Consider the following 19,576-nt stretch of genomic DNA (forward strand, 5'->3'; position numbering starts at 1 on the left):
GGACCTTGCTGCTGCCCGCTCGACATTGTTGGTTATTTTGGGTTTAAAGTTTTGTTGCTAATTGTTAGACATTTAACCGAAATATAGAAAAAAATACAAAGCGACAAAGGAAGAGGCGTCGTTTGACAGCTTCGGCTCAAAGAAAATGGACGTCACTCAGGTAAGGTAAATCGACGAAATGCCGAATTTGAATGAAAATGAGCAGGTGTGTTTTTGTATAAAATGGACGGGGTTTTTTTCGTACAACATGGCCGGTTAGCTCAGTTGGTTAGAGCGTGGTGCTAATAACGCCAAGGTCGCGGGTTCGATCCCCGTACGGGCCAGCAAATTTTCTTTTTCTGCATTTTTCTCCTGATATACATGATAAATATATATGCGATGCTAAATTGCGTGGTTAGGTAGGTAGCACAAAATATGTGAAGCTTTATTTGTTTCCACTTTCAGCCTGTTGATATTTCTACAACTTCTATAATCAGAATGAAAAGTGTTATTTGTATTAAACCAGATAATAGATAAGAGACTTGAATTCGCAAAAGCAGTGAGTCTTTTAGTATGGAAGCCTGGAAATAAAGCAGCATCTTGTGGTCCTTGTTTTTTCAGTAAAAACAAAGCATCATGAAATGTCCCAGTCTAACACTGTCAGTCAATGGCAGGGCTGGAGATGTGTAACGGACTCACACCCCTCTGGCCGTGTGATGGCGCTCTCGCTGCGCCGCGGCCACGCTTTCTCTCCGCCTGCCCGCAGAGCCGGGCTGCCTGCGGAGACTGGAGGCGGTGTGTTTCGCTCTTCATTGTTTGAGTGGAAAGATCACTGCTCGATTTCCCACATTTGTTTCAATGGCTGCCACACAGAAAGCGCGTCCCACCTGAGAGGGAGCGGTTTTGGAGGAGAGAGAGAGACAGAGAGAGGGACCCCCGTCTCCAAAGTTAACCACAGCGCCGCACTGTGTGGGATTTACCGTCTGACCTGCAAATAAAAGATCTTGTTGACGGACAATCTGTGGATCCCGAGGAAACAGGGGGTAAGGAAATCACGCTATCCGGATTATAAAAGCGACTTACGCGTAGCCTCTCTGGTATTCCGTACATAGTGATCATATGTGTAGACGAATAAACAGATTTGCGACTTCCAGATGAAAGCCACAACGCATCGGCTTCCACGGGAAGCATGAGCAGATATTTTATGTGAGAGCTTCGCCTGCAAGCAGTCTGTTCATTTTCCTAATCGGCTGAGCTTCAGGAGGTCCAGCAGAGCTTCTCTGACTGTAAGCTCAATGTAAGACAGGAATAGTCTTCACCATGAAGTGCTTCATATACTGCATCTTTGTTTTGATGTTTCCCATTGTTTACATTTTTTATTCTTCTAACAGGCAAAGACTTTAGTGTAATGTTAATATTGTGTGTGTGTGTGTGTGTGTTCGTGTGTTTTCCAGCTTCTGCCCTCAGTTACTCCCTTGTGTTTTGTAGTAGTACTGCGTCTTCATTCACCAAACCCTGCTGTGGCCTGTCCCCGCACATTCATATTGGGCATTGCACAAATATTTAAACACAACCAATGCAGTAGCTTGAGTATTGGCAGTTTGCCTTAGCCTACTGACACCTTAACAGTGGCCTGAAGGATTACTCTGCTAACCTACATTTAGGCGTATGCACTTTGCCAACTGTACTCTTCGTGTGTGCGTCTTTAAATGTGGCTTATCATGGAGTTTCACTGAAAAAAAGCTCAGTGCATTTCCTGCAATATGTTGCACCCACTGCTTTGTATTGTCAGAGGCAAACCTGGACCCACCACCCATCCTCTGGAGAATATATGCATGGCATCTCTTGGGTGTCAGCATCAATTGAAAAACAAATTGCCATCCTCTATAGATCTCTGGGGAGTACATGTTCTCACTGCACCTCCTCCCATTGGTCAAAGTTCAGAGCGTGGGGTCAGTGTGGAAGCAGCAGCCGTGATCAGTGTTGTCTTCATGCATTTTGCTAATGGTTTGGTGCAGCTTGGGTGTTGAGGTCAGAGCGACACCTGCCCTGCTGTCTATTCACTTTTACAATCAATATCGCACCCACAATGCCACTAGAATTGGTTTTACGCTCTCTTTTTGCACGGATACACGGCCTCATAGTGGAAATTCTCCTGAGGCCAGTAGACCAGCTTAATGGTTTCACCAGTCGTGAGTGTCACCTTGATAAAACATGGTTCCAGGCACAGCCATTGATCTGACAAGGACTACGGCTGTAAGTGTGCTTTGTTGTAGCTTTGATCTAGCCCTCACCTGTGTTCGTCAGGTTATTGACAGGGCGTAGGTCAGTCCAAATCCTCCTGTTGTAAAAATGGCAACAGGAAACACAATCTGGTCTTGGATGGTCTTAGATTATTTTGTCTTTTGTTATGGTGGGCTATACGACTGAATAGCATTGGTTTCATTGTACAACATAGCATCAGGGATTAAATGCATACCAGCAATTTTGGCTTCATCATATCTTTCATGATAAAACATGTCCGAGTGTAATTTTCAAAGATTGCAATGTGTAGCAGCAACTAATTCAGGAGATAAATTATTATTGATTGTGACGTGTTTCCAATATTTCATTGACTCATTGATCAATTGGCAAAATAATCAGCAGATAAATGCTGAAAAATACATTTCTTTGCAACATTACAGCATAAAAGAAGCTGTGAAAGCCATACATACATTTCAATCCTTAGCTTTTCATGTTATGTTGATTAATGTGGGTCATTTGCACTCTAACATATTTATCCAAAAAAAAAACAAAACAAAACCTATGTAACCTATAGTTCAACAGACCAGACTGTTTTCTCGATAAATGCACACACGTTCACATCCGATTCCCAGTCCCCGGCCTCCCCCTCACAAACTCTTGGGAAACTTTCAACTAGCACCAGTTCAAAGGCTGCTTTAGAGGCCTTGGTTCCCACTACTGGAAGCTCCCACAGTAGCCTTCTTTGTGTCTGGGCGAGCAGTTCGTTCAGTATTCCTCTCTTGTTCAGCTAACCCCGTGTTTAATCTGCCTCAGCCCCGATGGAGTACATGAGGAAACTTCTGCTTCCTTTCCTTAGATTTATGTTGTTACAAAATTGATCGAACTAATGTTTGTCTGGGTCCATGGCACCTGCCTGTTAGTGGACAATTAGGTAGAGCTGAAATGCAGGCTCTGAATTGTCACTGGTTTTGCTTGTGTGTGCAGTGTGGCACAGGGTGAGACAAGTATTTCAGTTAATGATTGTAGGCTTTGAAGAACCCATTCAAGCATCGAAGTTCCTAAACTTAGTAAACATAGGTGCTAATAAACAACCGAGCAGAGCTTTCATTTCAGAGCAGCAGAGAAGTAAATGCTCCCACAGGTGTAATGAGTAACCTGATGGTCAGATCCCTTTATTGTCAGATCACTTCCTTGGCTGTGATCCAGTTTCCAGCTTCAGCTTTTGTCACTGGGGTAAAGTGAGCTGCTCATTTGTGTGCGCAGGTGGAAAGATTAGTAAAAGATAATGTTTTTTCTATGTGTCTTCTATAACCTTCCTGTGAAAGATCTGATTAGCAGTGAGAAGGGAACCAATAAGATGCAAGTTCAGAATGTTGCATAAATTTTTTCTTTATTAATCAATCAAGAAGACATTTGAGTTGTGAAATGTCATCATCCTCCTCTCTGGTGGTCAATTTGATTATATAAAACCAGCTAATGATTGTTTGTTGTTCTTTTCTTTTTTTTATTATTATTATTATTTTTTTTTAGTTAATGTATCATCGCATTAAGAGCAGCATATCAGTTTTGAAATGTTTCAGCATCTACTTCCTGCAGTAGATGGTGTGCATCTACATTCCCACAATCTTCCCATCTTAGCCTTAAAGAGAAAGTTGTCCAGAGTTGGTGGATTTAGTCTGCAGAAGACCACAAATTATACACTGGGCTTGTTCTCCAAATTTGGGCAAAAGAAAGTCGTGTTTCTCAGGCAATGGACTCTGACAACCCCATCAAACTGGTAATATACTAAATGTTCTTGAAATATGGACTCAGTGAATGCCATGCTGACGGCTCTTATGCAGAGTGGATGTTTGCCATCATGTGGTTCATCCCAGTTCACCACTCCACCCGTCTGCTCCTAAACATTCAGTTTTGTGATCATGACTGCTCAGGCTAAAGTTTTCTTTTTATTTAAACATACAAGATAAACAAATATGAAACTTCATATCCAATGTTTGACATACCAACACTGTATGTTTATAAATGTAGTATTCCTGAGGTGGCCCTATTCAATGAAGATGTTACCTAAGGACTTGTTCATCAACAATCATTGGGCCTATAGGTCCCAATGGAAAGTGTATCTGTTGATTTATTGTTCAGAAATTATGTTTGGAGGATATGGTAAGTCCGTCAAGGAGAAGCAGCAGCTGACCCTTGCTCTTGTCTCATACATGACCATTGCAGTAAGACAATGGGAGCTGTTGAGGAAGGTTGAAAATATTGGTTTATTGATTTCTAAATAAGACTGTATGTGTGTCAGCCTAGTTCAGCTGCATTGGTGTAACGCTCATCCACACTTTACCCCCCTGACTATCCTCTAAAACATTCCTCACCCCTGATGTCACCAAGTGTCTGAGAGGATATTTCTTGTCTGAGGCTGAATTTTATCAAGTGTAGGTGGCAGGGAGGAGGGGTGCACTGTTTGAGCGTGAAAGAAGAGTGGGGGAGGGGGGTGTCTTGAGTGTTTTCAGACTGTATCTCATCTGTCCCACTTGTGGAGCTTTGATTCAAGTCTGAACTGGTCTTAAACAGAACGATGCGTTTGGTTTGTAGGAAAATACACTAAATCCCACCTGCATGTGCTGTAGTTGGAACCATTGAGGGAATTGTGAGTGTCTAGCAATGTGTGAGACATGTCTGTCTGTTTCTTTGCTCTCATTGACTAAATCCCTTCTGTGTTTTTTGTGTCAGGCCAATTAAACCTAGACTCAATAAATGTGGCAAGACTTTTACAGACATTACTTAAAGTAATTTGACACAGTGTCCATCCATTGCCACAATCTCTTACTTTCTTTAAAATCTTTATTTTTTTACATTTATTGCAGAAAGCAACTTTTAACTTTATTGAACACTGAAACATCTCATGAGGTATGAATTAACCCCTTTTTAGCCCTCAAAAATGCCCCAAATCACAGGCTGAAAAGATTGTTGGCTTTGCTCATAAAAAGACAAAAACTGCAACCTGAAATTTTCTTTTTCAAATCCAGACGTGAACAGAGGCCCCTACAGCACAAGAGCACCTCACCGTGTGTCTGCCACCATGGTCGAACCAGCCGACAGGCCATCTACAGCCGGACAAAGGCTTGGTGCCCCCGAAAGTTTTGGGGTGTCCACCCTGGAGCCAGGTCTACGCCCTCCTGCTCAGCCTCCAGGGAGACAGGTCTCCATTCGGGTGCAGATGCTCGATGACACACAGGAAGTCTTCCAGATATCGGTAAGGAATGCTTTTTGAGCATCTGGTTCTGAGTCATTAGATGATTGAAGACATAATTTGGGGAGTTTCCCAATGAATTATTTGAAGTGACTATGTAAGAGGCATTCAGTGTCTGATCACTGTGTTCCTCATGATGGGAAAGGAATTAGTCTCTTTTAATAGCAATTAATATATCAGTGGCCATGTTCCATCCATCCGTTGATCTTCAACCGCTTTTCCGTTTCCGGGTCGCGGGGAGTGCTGGAGCCAATCCCAGCTCACTCTGGGCAAGGGCGGGGTACACCCTGGAAAGAACTCAAACCCGGACCTCTTTCTGTTCAGTTGTGGTTTATCAAGGGGAATATTCAAATACTTTCCTTTCTCCCTCTATGGCATCCACCAGCTTTTTATGATTGGAAGACAAAGGCACAATATCTTCCCTTTACTTTGATTGTTATCTCCTGTCTCTACTTCCTGGAGATACACAGGAAGAAGGTTAGAAGCCAACTTCCTGTCTAAGCACACCACCCCTACAGACCCCAGATTATTCCTCATAGACAGAAACGCACAGCAGCCTTTGCTGTCTTTCTCTCTTTATCTGACAATATTTGTTGTCACCAACTTTTGTCTTTCCCATCATTATATACTTGTGCCCATTCATGTACTTCCATCATTCCAGTTGTTTTTCACCCTGATCAGGAAACTAAAGTGTATTCGTTTTGAATCAATGAGAATTTGTCTATGAGCTCAAGCATTTCAAGAGTGTGTGCTTGCATATAAACTGTGAGTCTGTCCGCAGCGGCCCTCAGACTTCCTAATGCTGTTTAGAGAGAGATCCTCTGAGAGGCTGCATTGCCAGCAGCTTTAATGACATCCATGCCATGGTGCTCTGGTATGTCATCCTCTGGGTTGGTGTTGTCGCGGTTTCTGAATTAATGCTTATTGCAATCTGACATGGAGCTTAGTTTCATGCCCTCAGCATTGATTTGTGTGCCATTGGAAAAGCCCCAAGCTGCTGTATTATCAGCTTAAGATTCAGGGAGTTTTTTATGATTATAATTAAGAAAGAATCCAGAAAAGAGTCACTGTCTCAGCTGGCTTGTTGAACATCCAGAGCTGCCGGTTCAGGGAGCCGTAATTGGCTCTTGCAAAAATGCCAAGAATGTATGTGGTTGTTTAGTGTGTCAGTGCCTGAGGACGTGTCTCTGGCTGGGTGGACTGTTTGACAGAAATCTCTGTCTGTGTAAGGGGATGTCGTCTGCAATTTTTTGTTTTTGCATGAACTCAGAGCTTGTGGTTCTGCAGCAGCAGTCCAGGATGCTCAGAAAGGGATCTACCCCTCTATTCTAAATCTTTCAAATATAGAGGAAATGTTTTGTCACTGTGGAACATGTGGACGTCACAGACCACAGCAGGACAGAACGCATCAGCTGACAGCAGCAGCACAACAAAGGACTGGAAATAATAATAAAGGGAAAATGAGGATGGATGGAAGAGACAACAGACCATGAGAAAGAGGAAACGCAAGAGAAGTGAGCAACAGTTGGTTTAACAGCTTATCACAGGTTGAGTGAAATAAGGGAGGCATTGTTGTTTAAGCTTGACCTACCTAACACATTTTTTTCCTCTTACAGTGTGTTTGTGTAGTCAGTGTGCACTGACATGTAAATCAATACAGCCTGCAGCTTACACTAATGTTGGGAATGAAATAGTCGTAAACATCAGCTGGGATTCTGCAGAATAAGAGCAATAAATGTCAAAGACTCTTGGCACTCTGTGGTACTGTTATCACAATAACTTGAGGTTCTAGTACTTAATATTTGACTTTCATCTCTAACAGGGTCATTAAGAAAATTTCTATGACATGGCAAAGAAAACTTCATGAGCTTCTTCAGAGCTTTAATAGGTTTAGTACACACTCAGCGTCAAACACAATATTTAATTATCTATCATTAAAAAAAAGAGTGTAGTGCAGCATGCATCTTCAATGGGTTACATTTTTTTGTTTGACATTGAGAGCTCAGGCCTTCATCTTAAAAGCCCTATTGATGTTTCTAGCACTAATAAAATCAGCTGTGTCCTCAGGCTTTTGGCTGGGAATGTGCCACCCACCCCTCGGCGCCATGAAAAGTTTCTATTATCCAGATTCTCCTGTGGAGTAACGTGAAACACGTTCAATCAGAACGAGGTCCTCCAGACTTTTAACTGCACTCTGTTCTTCGGTGCATTCAGCCTGAATGCCTTTTATATCTGATGCAGCTTTTTCCTCCCAGACTTACACTAGTCATGTCACGTTCGGCTTATGGCACAGGGTAAAATATTTGTTTATTCCAAGCTAATATTTTTCTTTGTTTTCTGTCATTATCATTTTTCCATCTGAACTAGTGTACATTGTTTGAGTGTACATTTTATGAGTAAACCATCACAAGAAATTAGCACATACTGCAGTAGTACCCCGTATGGCAACACACACTCACCAAGAGGATTCATTATTAATTTGGAGTGAAATCAACATGGAGGAGGAGTGTGAGTGCAGAATATTGTCAGTCACTCCCCTTTGGTAAATAATTGAAGGTGCGGCGGATGTGCTCTGTATGTGGTTTTATCCATGTGCATATTTGCATGCCTGGTGAATAATGTAGGAACCTTGTTGATAATTTGCTTTGAGTTAGTTTTCATCTAATTGAGTATCAGGTAATCTCTAAGTCAGACAAAAAGTCAGACATTAGTGTTCACTGTGTGCTGGCTATTGCTCAGAACATTGCCCCCAAGCATCAAGTTTACTGTCAGGTCACAGCACAGCAGGATTTTCCAAAGGGAAACCATTTTGGTTTGTATGGTGGAGATTAATGGAAACAAGCAAAAGGTGATCAGACTTTCTCTGACCTCACCTGTTTCTAAATGGAAGTAAGGGCTAACATGTTCAGCATTCATTTTCATTTTATGCACAGAAATGGAACTTAGCATAGAACAACAGAAATTTCCCTTTCTCCGAAGTATGTCCAACAAAGAACTGGATTAAATACAGTGAGCAAAGTAAAACAATATCTTAAGAAATCTTGCAATCTAAGGTAAATGCGAAGGAATTAGCTTGTCCACTTATGTGTCAGACTTTTCCCACCATATTAAACGATAAAGCAGATGACATCTTTGTTTTTCTTTTCGTAGACAGATCCCATGAAAGACCAAGACACAGCTGAAAATAGTCCCCCTGTGGTTTTACGGAAATATTTTGCCCTTTTGACATTGACATCATGTTGCTGTTGGTAAGGGTTTACTTCCTTCATCAGACGTGATGGATGTTCTGAAATTTTTAAAGTTCAGATTGATGGCCTAATGCATCAATGGTTTTGAATACTACTCCACGAATCCTTGGACTGGATCTGAAGCGGAACAAAATAAATAGATAGAGGGACGCCAGTAACAGAGTGAAAACAAGGAATGTTTTGATACTTTCAGCTCTGGAAATATTTGAAACAGCATCCATTGTCTTGTTTTTCCCATTTATCCCTGATTTGTCATAATGTTATACTCCTGTGCAGCCTAATTGATGGCACATGCAGCTCCATTCCTCTGGCAAGTGAAGTCTGTCCCCCATAGGCCTGCTGTCGCTTGAAATATCAGATGGTGCATATAATACATGTGATTAAGGACTGCATATGAAGGAACGTGTGCCCTTTCACTCCAACTTCCCATTTCTCATCTCCATCTTCTGCTTTTCATAAAGGTGGCATAATGCAAAAAAAAAAAACCTGTAATCTTTTTGTTCCTCCTTTCAGATTGGTTCATAGTTTTCCTTTTCTTGTCTTGTCTTGCACATTGACCTTAATCCATGCAGGTCCACAAAACATATCCACATCAAGATAGACTCACTGTGGATGGCAGAATCTTTGAAACCATTTTGTCTGATATCTAAGGTCAGACTGGGGTGTGTGTTTGTGTGTGGGAGTTGAGCATGCCTGGGTGCAACAAGATCACATTTTGGCTTCATAATTGCAGCATTATCATCTGCATGGTTCCTGATCTTTTGTCTGAAAGAGAGCTGAGGAAAGATACAAGACTACAGAGGGGAGGATGATGAGGATTAAGATGACAGATCTGCTTTATAGACATAATTTGATCGACTAGCATTCCCCCAAGGCCTTTGATAAATGAGCTACAATTCCCATGCCACGTTATGCACAAATACACACATGCTCACTCCTTACCTTCTATCTGGTGCAGTTGACATTTCAAATGGATGGCCTTTGAGCTGTCAGCTACCTCAGGAGTAGATAAGAAAGGACTCAGAAAGACAGTGAGTCAGTCACACCTTTAAGAAGTGTCTCAAAGGACAACAGGAGCAATTAAGTCATAGAAAGATATATTATCATCCATTTTTTTCTCAATGACGTTTTCATTGTGCTGTCTGATAGTCTGAATGCATTTAATTAGCATTTTAATTGCAGAGTCTCCTCATCGTGAAGCCCAAATGCTTCCTGACTGAGCCCTCTGCTATTCTGAAAACACTCATCTTTCCTCCAATGCTGAGGCAGCACTGACTTGACACTGTTGTACTTGAGTGACTGAGGCCATGTCCGTTTGGCCTTTACAAAAACAGAAGAAGACATTAAGTTTAAAAAAAAAAAACAAACTCTAATTTGGTTAGAATCCTCAAATAAGGTTGAGATGTCTTCATGTGATTCACTGATGTGTTTTGCACTGAAGCTGACTCAATTATTCTGCCAGACAAGTAAAGAGTACTAAGAGATAAGAGGGTTTGCCTTTTGAAGCTTGGAGCAAAATTATGATTGTGTTTCTGATCTAAAGATGTCAGAAATGACAGTTACATTGCTATGATTTGGATGTTTGACCAGTATCAAGGTGGTGTTTGAAGGTAATTTATTTCAGGGTGAGGCTGAAATACTGTTATGGCTTTCTGATCTCTTCTCTTCTTCATCCCCCATCTGTTCTCCCAAATAATCTCTTTTTTTTTTTTTTTTAACTTTCTACTTTTTTGTGCTGACAGAACTAACAGTATCTTTGGCAGGGCATTCATCATCATTCAGACTTGTTCTGTGTGTTAAACCCCACCAGTCCTGTTCAATACACTACCAGAACACACCAAAGTTATATGATGCTATTTACAGAGCTCATGGGGCCACATTAGTCTGTGTTCCATGGGTGTGTGTTTTTTTGTTTTTTGTTTTTTTGTAGGTCCACATTCATGAAGCTATATACAATGGGTGCATGTGTACCAGCTAAAACCTGTCCGGTAGTTTGCCAGACTCTTAGGGCCAGTTAATTACAGTCCTATTAAAATAAGTATTTCATTAGAGTTGCAGTAATAATCGCCCCCTTCACGAGGAATGCTCAATGACTAAAAAATGTATTGTTTTGATAATCATTTAAATATGTGAATATCATCCTTGGAGAATGAAAGTAAAATGCATTACTGGTCAGTTTTTCATTAAAAGAGCAATGCTGCAACACTTTGACAGTCATTTTAAAACATGAAAGCTCAAAATATATAAAAAAAATGTTGATGAAGTTTTTGAGCCATTGTTTAAAAAAATAAATACATTTTGAGTTTTAAATTGGACACTGATAATGTTTAAGTGACTATGTGCAGTGAAAGATTGGGAAGTTTAACAGGTGTAGCCTTCATAAAAAAACATGAATAGACAGACCTGAAGATCATTCGTAGAACCAGGATTTCAATCTTTCCTATAAATAACTGTATGATTAAACAAATAGAAATAAAAGAAATAAAAAATTTTCTGGGAGTCTGTGTGGTGTCCCGATGAGGAGCTTTAGAAACATGTGGATGCAGCATGCTTGCACACAGAAGAACTGTTCTATATTATGTAATGTTTGGCATTGACTGTCTCATTCCTGTGGCCACAGACCTCAGAGAGGGACTTGACTGTGGACTACTTTCCTCTCTGCTACTTCTTTTCCTTATTTTCTCATCTGTGGCTGACCCTAAACTTTGACCCCCCGTGCCATGCAGCAGAGGAAGAGTTACAGTGCATTTTGTTATTTTAGTTTTTGGGTGGGTGTGTGCAGATGGAGCCACGTGGAAGCATTTAGACCTGCTGAGTTCAAAGACAGGGCTACAGACAAAGCTGCCTCAGAGCTAGGAAGGAAGGAATGAGGGAACAAGACAGATTATTACGCTGAGTGGAAGACGATTGCTAATGGAGAGACAATTATTGAAAGATTGTCTCTGAAAGGCAGCAGGATGGGGGTAGAAAAGAAAAGGCTTCATGGAGAGGGGGGGAGAAAAAAGACAGTGTTCAATTCCCTGTGATGACGAAAAAGAGAGATTGCTGCACAGGAGGGAGAGAGCAGCGCATACAGACATACATCCGTCTCCCACAGAAGCCTTTTGCATTATCCTGGCAGCCAGCGAATGAGCCAAGAGTGTCCGCTTTGCCTTGTTTTTTTTTTTTTTCCTCTTGTAATTGCAGTGAATGAGCTCCCCAGTGAGGAGGCAAGTCAAGCCAACAGTGGAAGAGCTGGGCCCCATTTAGGGTAATCACTAAACCCCCACTACACAAAACCACCAATTTGGTAGCGTTTATGAATTACAACCATTGGTTTGGAGCAGGCTGCTGTAGTTGTGGAGGTGGGCTTGTTGAGAAATTTTCACTGTTGTTGCTACAAGTTCATCCTGTCGCTGCAAGTGGGATGTAGATTATTTCCTGTATTTGAAAATGCTTGCTGTACTTTGATGCTGAACATGCCGTAATAATATCTCAGCCTCGATGTCATCATGGCCACTGCTCCCTTTTGACGTGGTAATACCTCAGTGTTTTTGTTTTAAACACAATGGAAAAATTAACATCATCTGCTAACCAGGAGGTTTATCGTCACCACCAGACCCCCTGGCAGGTAGCCAGAGCTCATTTGGAGACCAGTTGTGTTTGACAAATTATTCTGGCTGAGGCAGAAAAATAGAGGCTTTACAGTTTCTGCTGGACCTGACAGCTTCAGGCAACAGATCTGCTTTCATTAATCTGATATAAATTTTATTTATGAAATCTCTGCAACTTAAATGAACCTTTTCCTCTTTTTTCCTCTGTGAACTCAGCAGATGTATGTGGGTAGTTTTAGGGTTGGGCAAGCTGTAAATCTCCGCTCAATGATATAGAAGAAGACTTAGCTTGTGTCAGGGTTTTCCCTTGACACCAGTGATAAAGTCTCAGGTAAGGTAGATTGTGACAGGGACTTTTCCGCATGACCACACCATCACCACACCATTTTTCATTGCACAGCCTCTTTTGTAGATTGCTTTGTTTTTAATTTTCAAGGTTGCATGTTGAGCTAGTACAGGAATCAGTGCTTACGATTAAAAGAGAAATCCACAAGTGGACTTGCTAAGAGTTTAACAACCGGTTTAAACCCCTAGTGTCAGCTCCAATATCCCAAATGAGATTTTCCCCCCTTGCTAAGTTTGAGCCATGGCTCCTGATGAAAGGCTGCAGAGTTGCCTCGCTTAATCTCAGTCAAAAATCTGGACCAGGCTCTGCAACTTCATTCTTCCGGTCTTTGGCTGTTTAGTGAGTGTGTAGGCAATGTGTTTCTAAATCTCTTCGCTCACTCCCCGCTCTCATCTCCGTTTGGATGTTTTCCAGAAGCCCCAGTGGAATTCAATGGCGTCTCCCCTGCCGTGTCCCCTAGTCTCCAGCCATTTGTTTCTCTGGGAGACTAGCAGAGGAATGTAAGCTGAAATGTGATGTTTGGAGAGAAAAACTAGTTTTGGTTGTCACTTCTTTTTGCTTTTCTCTCCTTTTTCACTGAGGTGTCTGATCTCAGATAATTCACACTTGAAGGGACTGTTCCTTTAAATGCCCAAATCAGATGAACTATAATTGATTAATTTGATTGATTATCCTCTTCCTGATTTGCAGTTAAATGGCTGCCGAAGTTGAAAAAGATACTTTTTTTTTAAGATTAAAAATTGCACTTTATGATTTAGAGTGAAGATTTAATGTAACCGTGAAATCCAATTTTAACTACATTGAAGGTTTTTGAGCTGTGGCATTGTCAAATTGCTGTTCCTCACTAATAAATTTTCATAGTCACATAACCACACACAACACACACACACTTTTTTTTTTTATTCCAAATGATCTGTTTCAATAAAACATGCACGCCCTCACACACACACACACACACACACACATACTTCATCTGAGTTGCTTTTAATGCTGGGTCTTTCTTGTGAGATTAAAAGATTATAAACACCATTATTGATGCTTTTGAGCTGTTGTCATTGAAGTGAAGTCCCTTCATCTACATTGTATCCCTAACCCAAGAAAAAATCACGCTCTGGTTTTGAGGAAGCTTGTTTCACTTCTGAAGCTTGGACCAACTGGCTTTATTTTATCATCCTGTTTCTAGATGCAGCTCTGGAGGCTTTCAGGAAACAAAATAGCCCTGTTGCGAGATTTACAGGCCTCGTAATTGTACGAGATGCCGCACAAACGACCCAGTGCAATCTTGCTCAAGACACTAATTGCTTTTTTTAATGCTACAACATTGTGCTTGTATTCCCCTTTGCTGCTCAATTTAATTATCTGCCTCAACTGTACTGTGTGCTGTAACATGCACACACACACACACCCACTTATTTGTATTGCTTACTAAGACACACCACTGTCTTCATAGCAGCCTGTAGGCATTTGCAGCAACCTCCCCATGAGGGGTGTTGTCAATTTAATTTCCCACATTGCCTTGCTGTGGCTGCAGACAATGCTCGCCAGTATTTTGCTGTTTATTCAACAGTCTGGTTTGACATATGTGTGTCTGTGTGGAAATTGAGTCCTTTCCCTTCTGGCCATGAGGGAAACCTGGCCATGACGTCTGCCCAGTGGACTAAGCTGTTTAACCTAATCCTAAGTAGAGTACATGATTGGTGGACAGTCGAGGAGGGAGGAGGCCTCACCAAGCTGTCCTGCTGCTGAGTGTTATATTTTATTTCACCCTTTCTCCGTGAGAGAAGATTGTTGTGACATCCTGTAACCTTATCCCAGGAGAAAATCATACAAAATCACTGCACTAAATCGCTTAAATTCAAAGGGCCATACACGTGCTTCATTTCATTCAGTGACACAAGTTATAGAATAGAATAGAATAGAATAGAATGCCTTTATTGTCATTATACATCAGTACAATGAAATCAGAGCATCACTAGTATCCGTGCAAAAAAATATGAGAAATTTAAGCAATATACAGTATAAACATAGAAGTAAGGTACAAAGTTCCTAGGACGTAGCTTGAAGTAAGTATAATGAATATGAGTAATTAGATATAAATATATAAATGCATTGCACACATGGAATATTGCACATGGAAGGTTTGATCAATTGCACAGCGTATGAGAGTCGGTGCATGTGACAGTTCAGGGTGGTTATTGCTTTGGGGAAAAAACTGTTCTTCAATCTGTTTGACCTAGTCTTCTGTATTCGTCTTGCATTAATACAGCTTCTGCAAGTGAAAAATTGCATTCTACTTGGATCTTCATCAGGTCAAAGAATGAAGTACCTTTAACTCTAAAGCTGAAGAACTACTTTAACACAACACCACCATTTTAATGGGGCAACTGTGCTTGGCCCTTCCAGAAAAACTTACTATGTTTAGGCGATTGAACATAGCACGGACTCTGAATATACTCAAAATATACATGATGTCTTACAGTGAAGTAATGCAAGCCGGGCCCTCTGTTGATTTTTGGCCCACTGGCCTGAAGTTTTACAACAGGACACACCATGCTCTCTGGTATGAAGTTCTGATATTTTCTCATGTAATAAGTTTGGCCTTATCTCTCCACATCTCCTCACTTTTTCATACACCTTGCTGTCTTAAATCGCACATTTGGGAATTTGTGTCTGTATATTTTAACAAGCTCATGATTTCCTTTGTTTCTTTCTGGAGAAAAGAACATTTCCAGGACATTGCTGCATTCGGAAAGCATCCAGAGAGGACCACCATTTTTAATGTAATATCTCAAAGCCATGTTACACACTGATACCCTGTGCATGGCAAAGACCCACGGTGGAATGCATAGCAGGGGACTGAGGAAAGAATCTGAACAGCTTTGAGGTGTTTTTCTTTCTCCTGTCGTTTCCCTTGTGAAGCGTTCTTATCGTCAGTGTTCTCCATCTGGTTTCTATCCCATTTTACATTACTAAGAGTGCTGCAGACCAGAGCAGGAATAGAGGGGAGGGGTACCTTTCACAGATCTTTGTTAATTCTTTCTGAAATAATGCGTTATGCCATTTTGGGGTGGGGGTGGGGGGGGGATCTTAATATAAGAAACAAGAGAACTAAGTAGCTAACACATTTGGAGCTTTTAGAGACCAGAAAAAGCTTATCAGTCCAAAGCCCCACGCCTAAATGTAATCCATCTGAACCCCAGGTATGAGCATTTCAGCTGCTATGTCCTTTCATTGTTTCGGATTTCATCGGACATTTGCATGAGTGATGCTGTGGGACTATCTCTAAACCCTCAGCACCATCACTCCAGATGGTGAGAATATTTCACTTGGCCGCGAGCAGCAGGGGAAGACGTTATCTGAAAAAATGTGGTGATATCATGCTGGATGATAAACAAAGAAATTAAAAGGTAAAAATATATCGAAGAAGACTTTAATATGGCTTCTGGGATGTAAATGAGGCTGGGATGCATTGATTGATGTGTTTTCATTAACTGCTCATCGTTAAGTTTAATGGAGCTTTGGGTGCAGTGAAGCAGGAACAAAGGGAGAGAATAAAGAGAAGCCACCAAGTGAAATATAAACTAGTTTTCTTAGCCATTGGCCTCCACGATCAAAACGAGGAGGACTGCAGAAAATAGTGGGCAATTACTTTGATATACCACATCCCAGTTTAGCCAGGCCATGACCTTGCAGCAGGAGAGGAGTGGATTTAAAGGAGTAAAAGAAGTTTGTGTGTGCATATTTTTTCTGGCTGGTGATTCTGTAGAGTAACACTGAGATGGGTTTGGTGGAAAAGGCTGTCTGATGAGAATCAGATATGCTGACAGCTTAATGTCAAGTGTCTCTGACAGGCAAAGGACCGCATGAGGGATGGAGGGAGTCCAAAGGAGACTACTGGAGAAAGACAGTGTGAGCGAGAAGCCATAGATTCCCCAATCTATGGAGCAGTGTGCGTTGTATGTGCGTTGATAATTGATTTGTGCTTTTGCTGCGACAAGCTGCTTCAGCCTTGTTTCTTGTCTGTAACAAAACCCAGAAACACTGAAAACATGGGATCTACTACAAACAACTGCCAGATGACTGTAATAGATATTTTTATACTTGGTTGTGACACACAACCCCCTAACATGCATTTTGTATCAGGGCCACCTCTATAATTTGAGTCCGGTTCACAGCAAAAACGGGCATGAGTCATTTTCTGAAAGACAAACAGAAACAGGAAGCAGTTGCCACAGCTGCAGACAGCTCTCTCCATTTACTTGGATTTTTAAAAATTCTTATTTTGGTGAATCTTATTTGCTGGAAAAAGTACTGTCCCATCTATAAAAATGTGCTGTTTTCCTCATTAGCTTTGTCACAAATGAGAGGATTGAATTTTAAAAGCTGAAATGCTGCAAGAGCACATGGAAAAGATGCAGTGCAAGCAGAAGCTTTTTGTTCCCCCTCCCATGTCTGGCGCTATTTGGATGACTCCACTTGTCCTCTCTGTTTGGATGATATTTGCCAGGCTTGAAGCCAGATTCCAGCACAGCCTGCCGATGGAGCATTGGTTGTTAAGGCTCACTGCTCAACCTGCTAGCCTTTTAATTATCTTTAAAAAAAAGAGAGAGAGAGCGAGAAAAATATTTTGGTGTACGGCTGTAAAGGACAGCTGTGTGAAACTGGACCCTGCCTTTAAGGATGTGACCTTGGCCTTTGCAGGTTACTTTTACAGCCTGGAGTTGCAGCGGGAAAATCTGACTTCACTACTTTTTTTTAGTCTCTTTATTGTGCATCTGCATGACAGCACACACGCCAGTGAATGCTTCACTATATACAACAGAAAAAGCACTGCATTCTTAAAGCTTCAAACATCGAGATAAGACAATAATCATGCTCCAAAAATCTGTCTCCGGTGTGTAAGTGAATGTGCGTATTTGGCAGACTAAGAAAGGCTCATTGATGGAAGCTGCTGAATGAAGGGATTGTGATTTGAACTGAAAGGACCCCAGTCTGAGATCCACAGGGCCCAGTCAGCTCTGTTCAGCTGAAAGAGTTCAACACACATGCATCATGTATTTTTAGGCTGTCAAACATCTAAAATGTGAAACTTGCACAGAAGCTTTCTCATAAATATCTTCACTTTCTCAATCCTTATCCCCTCCCCAGTAAGTGCAGCACTAAGCCTATTTTTAGTCTCCTATTTCATGATAAACACAACCTATATATATCATGTTTGACCTCGACCTGGTGTCCATTTCCTCTGCTGAAACTGTTGCCAAGATGAGAACAGATCCTGAGAATGGCCTGGACTGATTTTTAAGTGCCACTTTCCTTAAGTAAGGAGTACTGCTGTTTACTGCAAGGACGTGGTGGGAGGAGCCTCCTGAAAACAGGACAGCACATCAGTATAGTGCTATGTTGCGGCCATGGCCAATGAAGGGCATAGACCCAAATGATCTGGCTGGTAAGAACAATGTTTATCTCAGATGACTGGAAGCTGTACCTCTTACTGAAAGTTAGCGCTTTTCTGCAGTAAGGTTGACACAGGCTTTTAGGCTATATAATCAGCTCAGGATATTTTCTTTCACATCATCACTTCCCTCAGTCGTTTCTTTCAACCAAAATGAAAGTGCTGCAGCTATAATTTGGAATAAACCCCAAACATGTACTCTCTCTGAGATAATATGACATTGTTAGCATTGACATTTGAGTCATATGTTTCTTTTGACCAGATTCCGGCTTGTATGCATTGTCATCCTTGTACTTCTTCTCCCACCTCATCATTAGGCTGCTTAAATTTAGCTTTTGACTTCAATCATGTTTTCTGTTTTCCCTCCATCACACAACACAAGGGTTTGGGTTTGGTATCAAACTGTGGAAGCTGCTGCAAGTGTCTTACCTGAAATAACAAATGCTTTAAGGTTTAACAAGCATGTGGCAACGTCATGCTCATGTGAAGCCTTTGTTATGATTACTGGTCCCCACGTTCCCTCAGTGACTCTCCCCTCTGCATTCCAGTGTCTTACATTACTTGCATGTGATATGGGATAGCTCCCCAATGCATGCACTCAGGGATTTCTCTAGTTATTGGAGAAGGGTTTGCTGATATTGAAGGAAATTGCTTTTGCCTTCTTGGAATTCAGCAGCAATCTCATTAAGTTGTTTTGTATGAGGTGCAGGGTTTCCGAACATTTCAGAATTCTTCTTTTCTCTCTTCTGTTTGGATTGAGTCTCTTTCAATAGACCTGTTCCCAACCTTCACCAACATTGTTGACAAAAGGAGAGGGACTACATTGACAAAATAAGTCTTCTCACTTGTATGTCTTCTGTGTTTTGTGAGAGTTACTTTGAAAATAGCTGTATAATTTAAAGCAGAGTTTGTGAGAAATATGTCTGATTATTAAAGATTACTTTTTGCGGGTCACAATCTAAAACTCCCATATCTTTTCAAAGCCTGGCCTTGTTTTTCCCTGCAGACAATTAGATTTTTTGTGGAGGAGTTTCCGTCCATTTATGTTAATGAGGAATGTGGATTTATTAAGGATTTCTTGGTTTTCTTCTTCGTATCTTTTAAGCCGGTCTGCTTCTTCTCCTCTCCCCTCTTGACCTCCTTTAAACCAAGATTAACGTGGCCCAGAACTGGATCTCATCCAAACTCCAGAGATCCCCAAGCTTGACATCTGTCAGCCAAGCTCTCAGTTGCTCAGCCATAGATGTCACGCAGGTTGACAGTCGGTCAGTTACCAGTGGTTTTAGAGGACTGGGCAACGTGTGTATGTGTGCGAATGCAGCATGTGGGAGTGTCTCTACAGACAGTCAGACCACACAGAAACAGATGGACACACACACACATACGGTAGCCAGATGGTGACAGACTTGGCTTGCACCTTGGTCTTCTCTGCTCTGATTCCTCTCAGCACTCTCTCTAGTCTGA

The 19,576-nt window shown here is 41.4% G+C and overlaps 1 protein-coding gene and 1 non-coding gene across 3 annotated transcripts in view; both read left to right on the top strand.

The window, feature by feature from the left end:
- Nucleotides 1-249: 249 nt before the first annotated feature.
- On the top strand, nucleotides 250-323 carry trnai-aau (transfer RNA isoleucine (anticodon AAU)). The gene has a single exon. It is a non-coding gene; the product is annotated as a tRNA-Ile (tRNA).
- Nucleotides 324-796: 473 nt separating this feature from the next.
- The window catches only part of LOC115056520 (FERM, ARHGEF and pleckstrin domain-containing protein 1-like), a 42,743-nt gene continuing 23,963 nt past the window's right edge, over nucleotides 797-19,576 (top strand). For both annotated transcript variants that reach the window (XM_029523026.1, XM_029523034.1), the window contains exons 1-2: nucleotides 797-1,022; nucleotides 5,250-5,476. In XM_029523026.1, coding sequence (XP_029378886.1) covers nucleotides 5,303-5,476 — 174 coding nt within the window. In that variant the 5' untranslated portion in view covers nucleotides 797-1,022; nucleotides 5,250-5,302. The remainder of the gene's footprint in view (nucleotides 1,023-5,249; nucleotides 5,477-19,576) is intronic.

The sequence above is a fragment of the Echeneis naucrates genome, chromosome 2, assembly GCF_900963305.1.
Source record: "Echeneis naucrates chromosome 2, fEcheNa1.1, whole genome shotgun sequence".
In the NCBI taxonomy this organism is placed as follows: Eukaryota; Metazoa; Chordata; class Actinopteri; order Carangiformes; family Echeneidae; genus Echeneis; species Echeneis naucrates.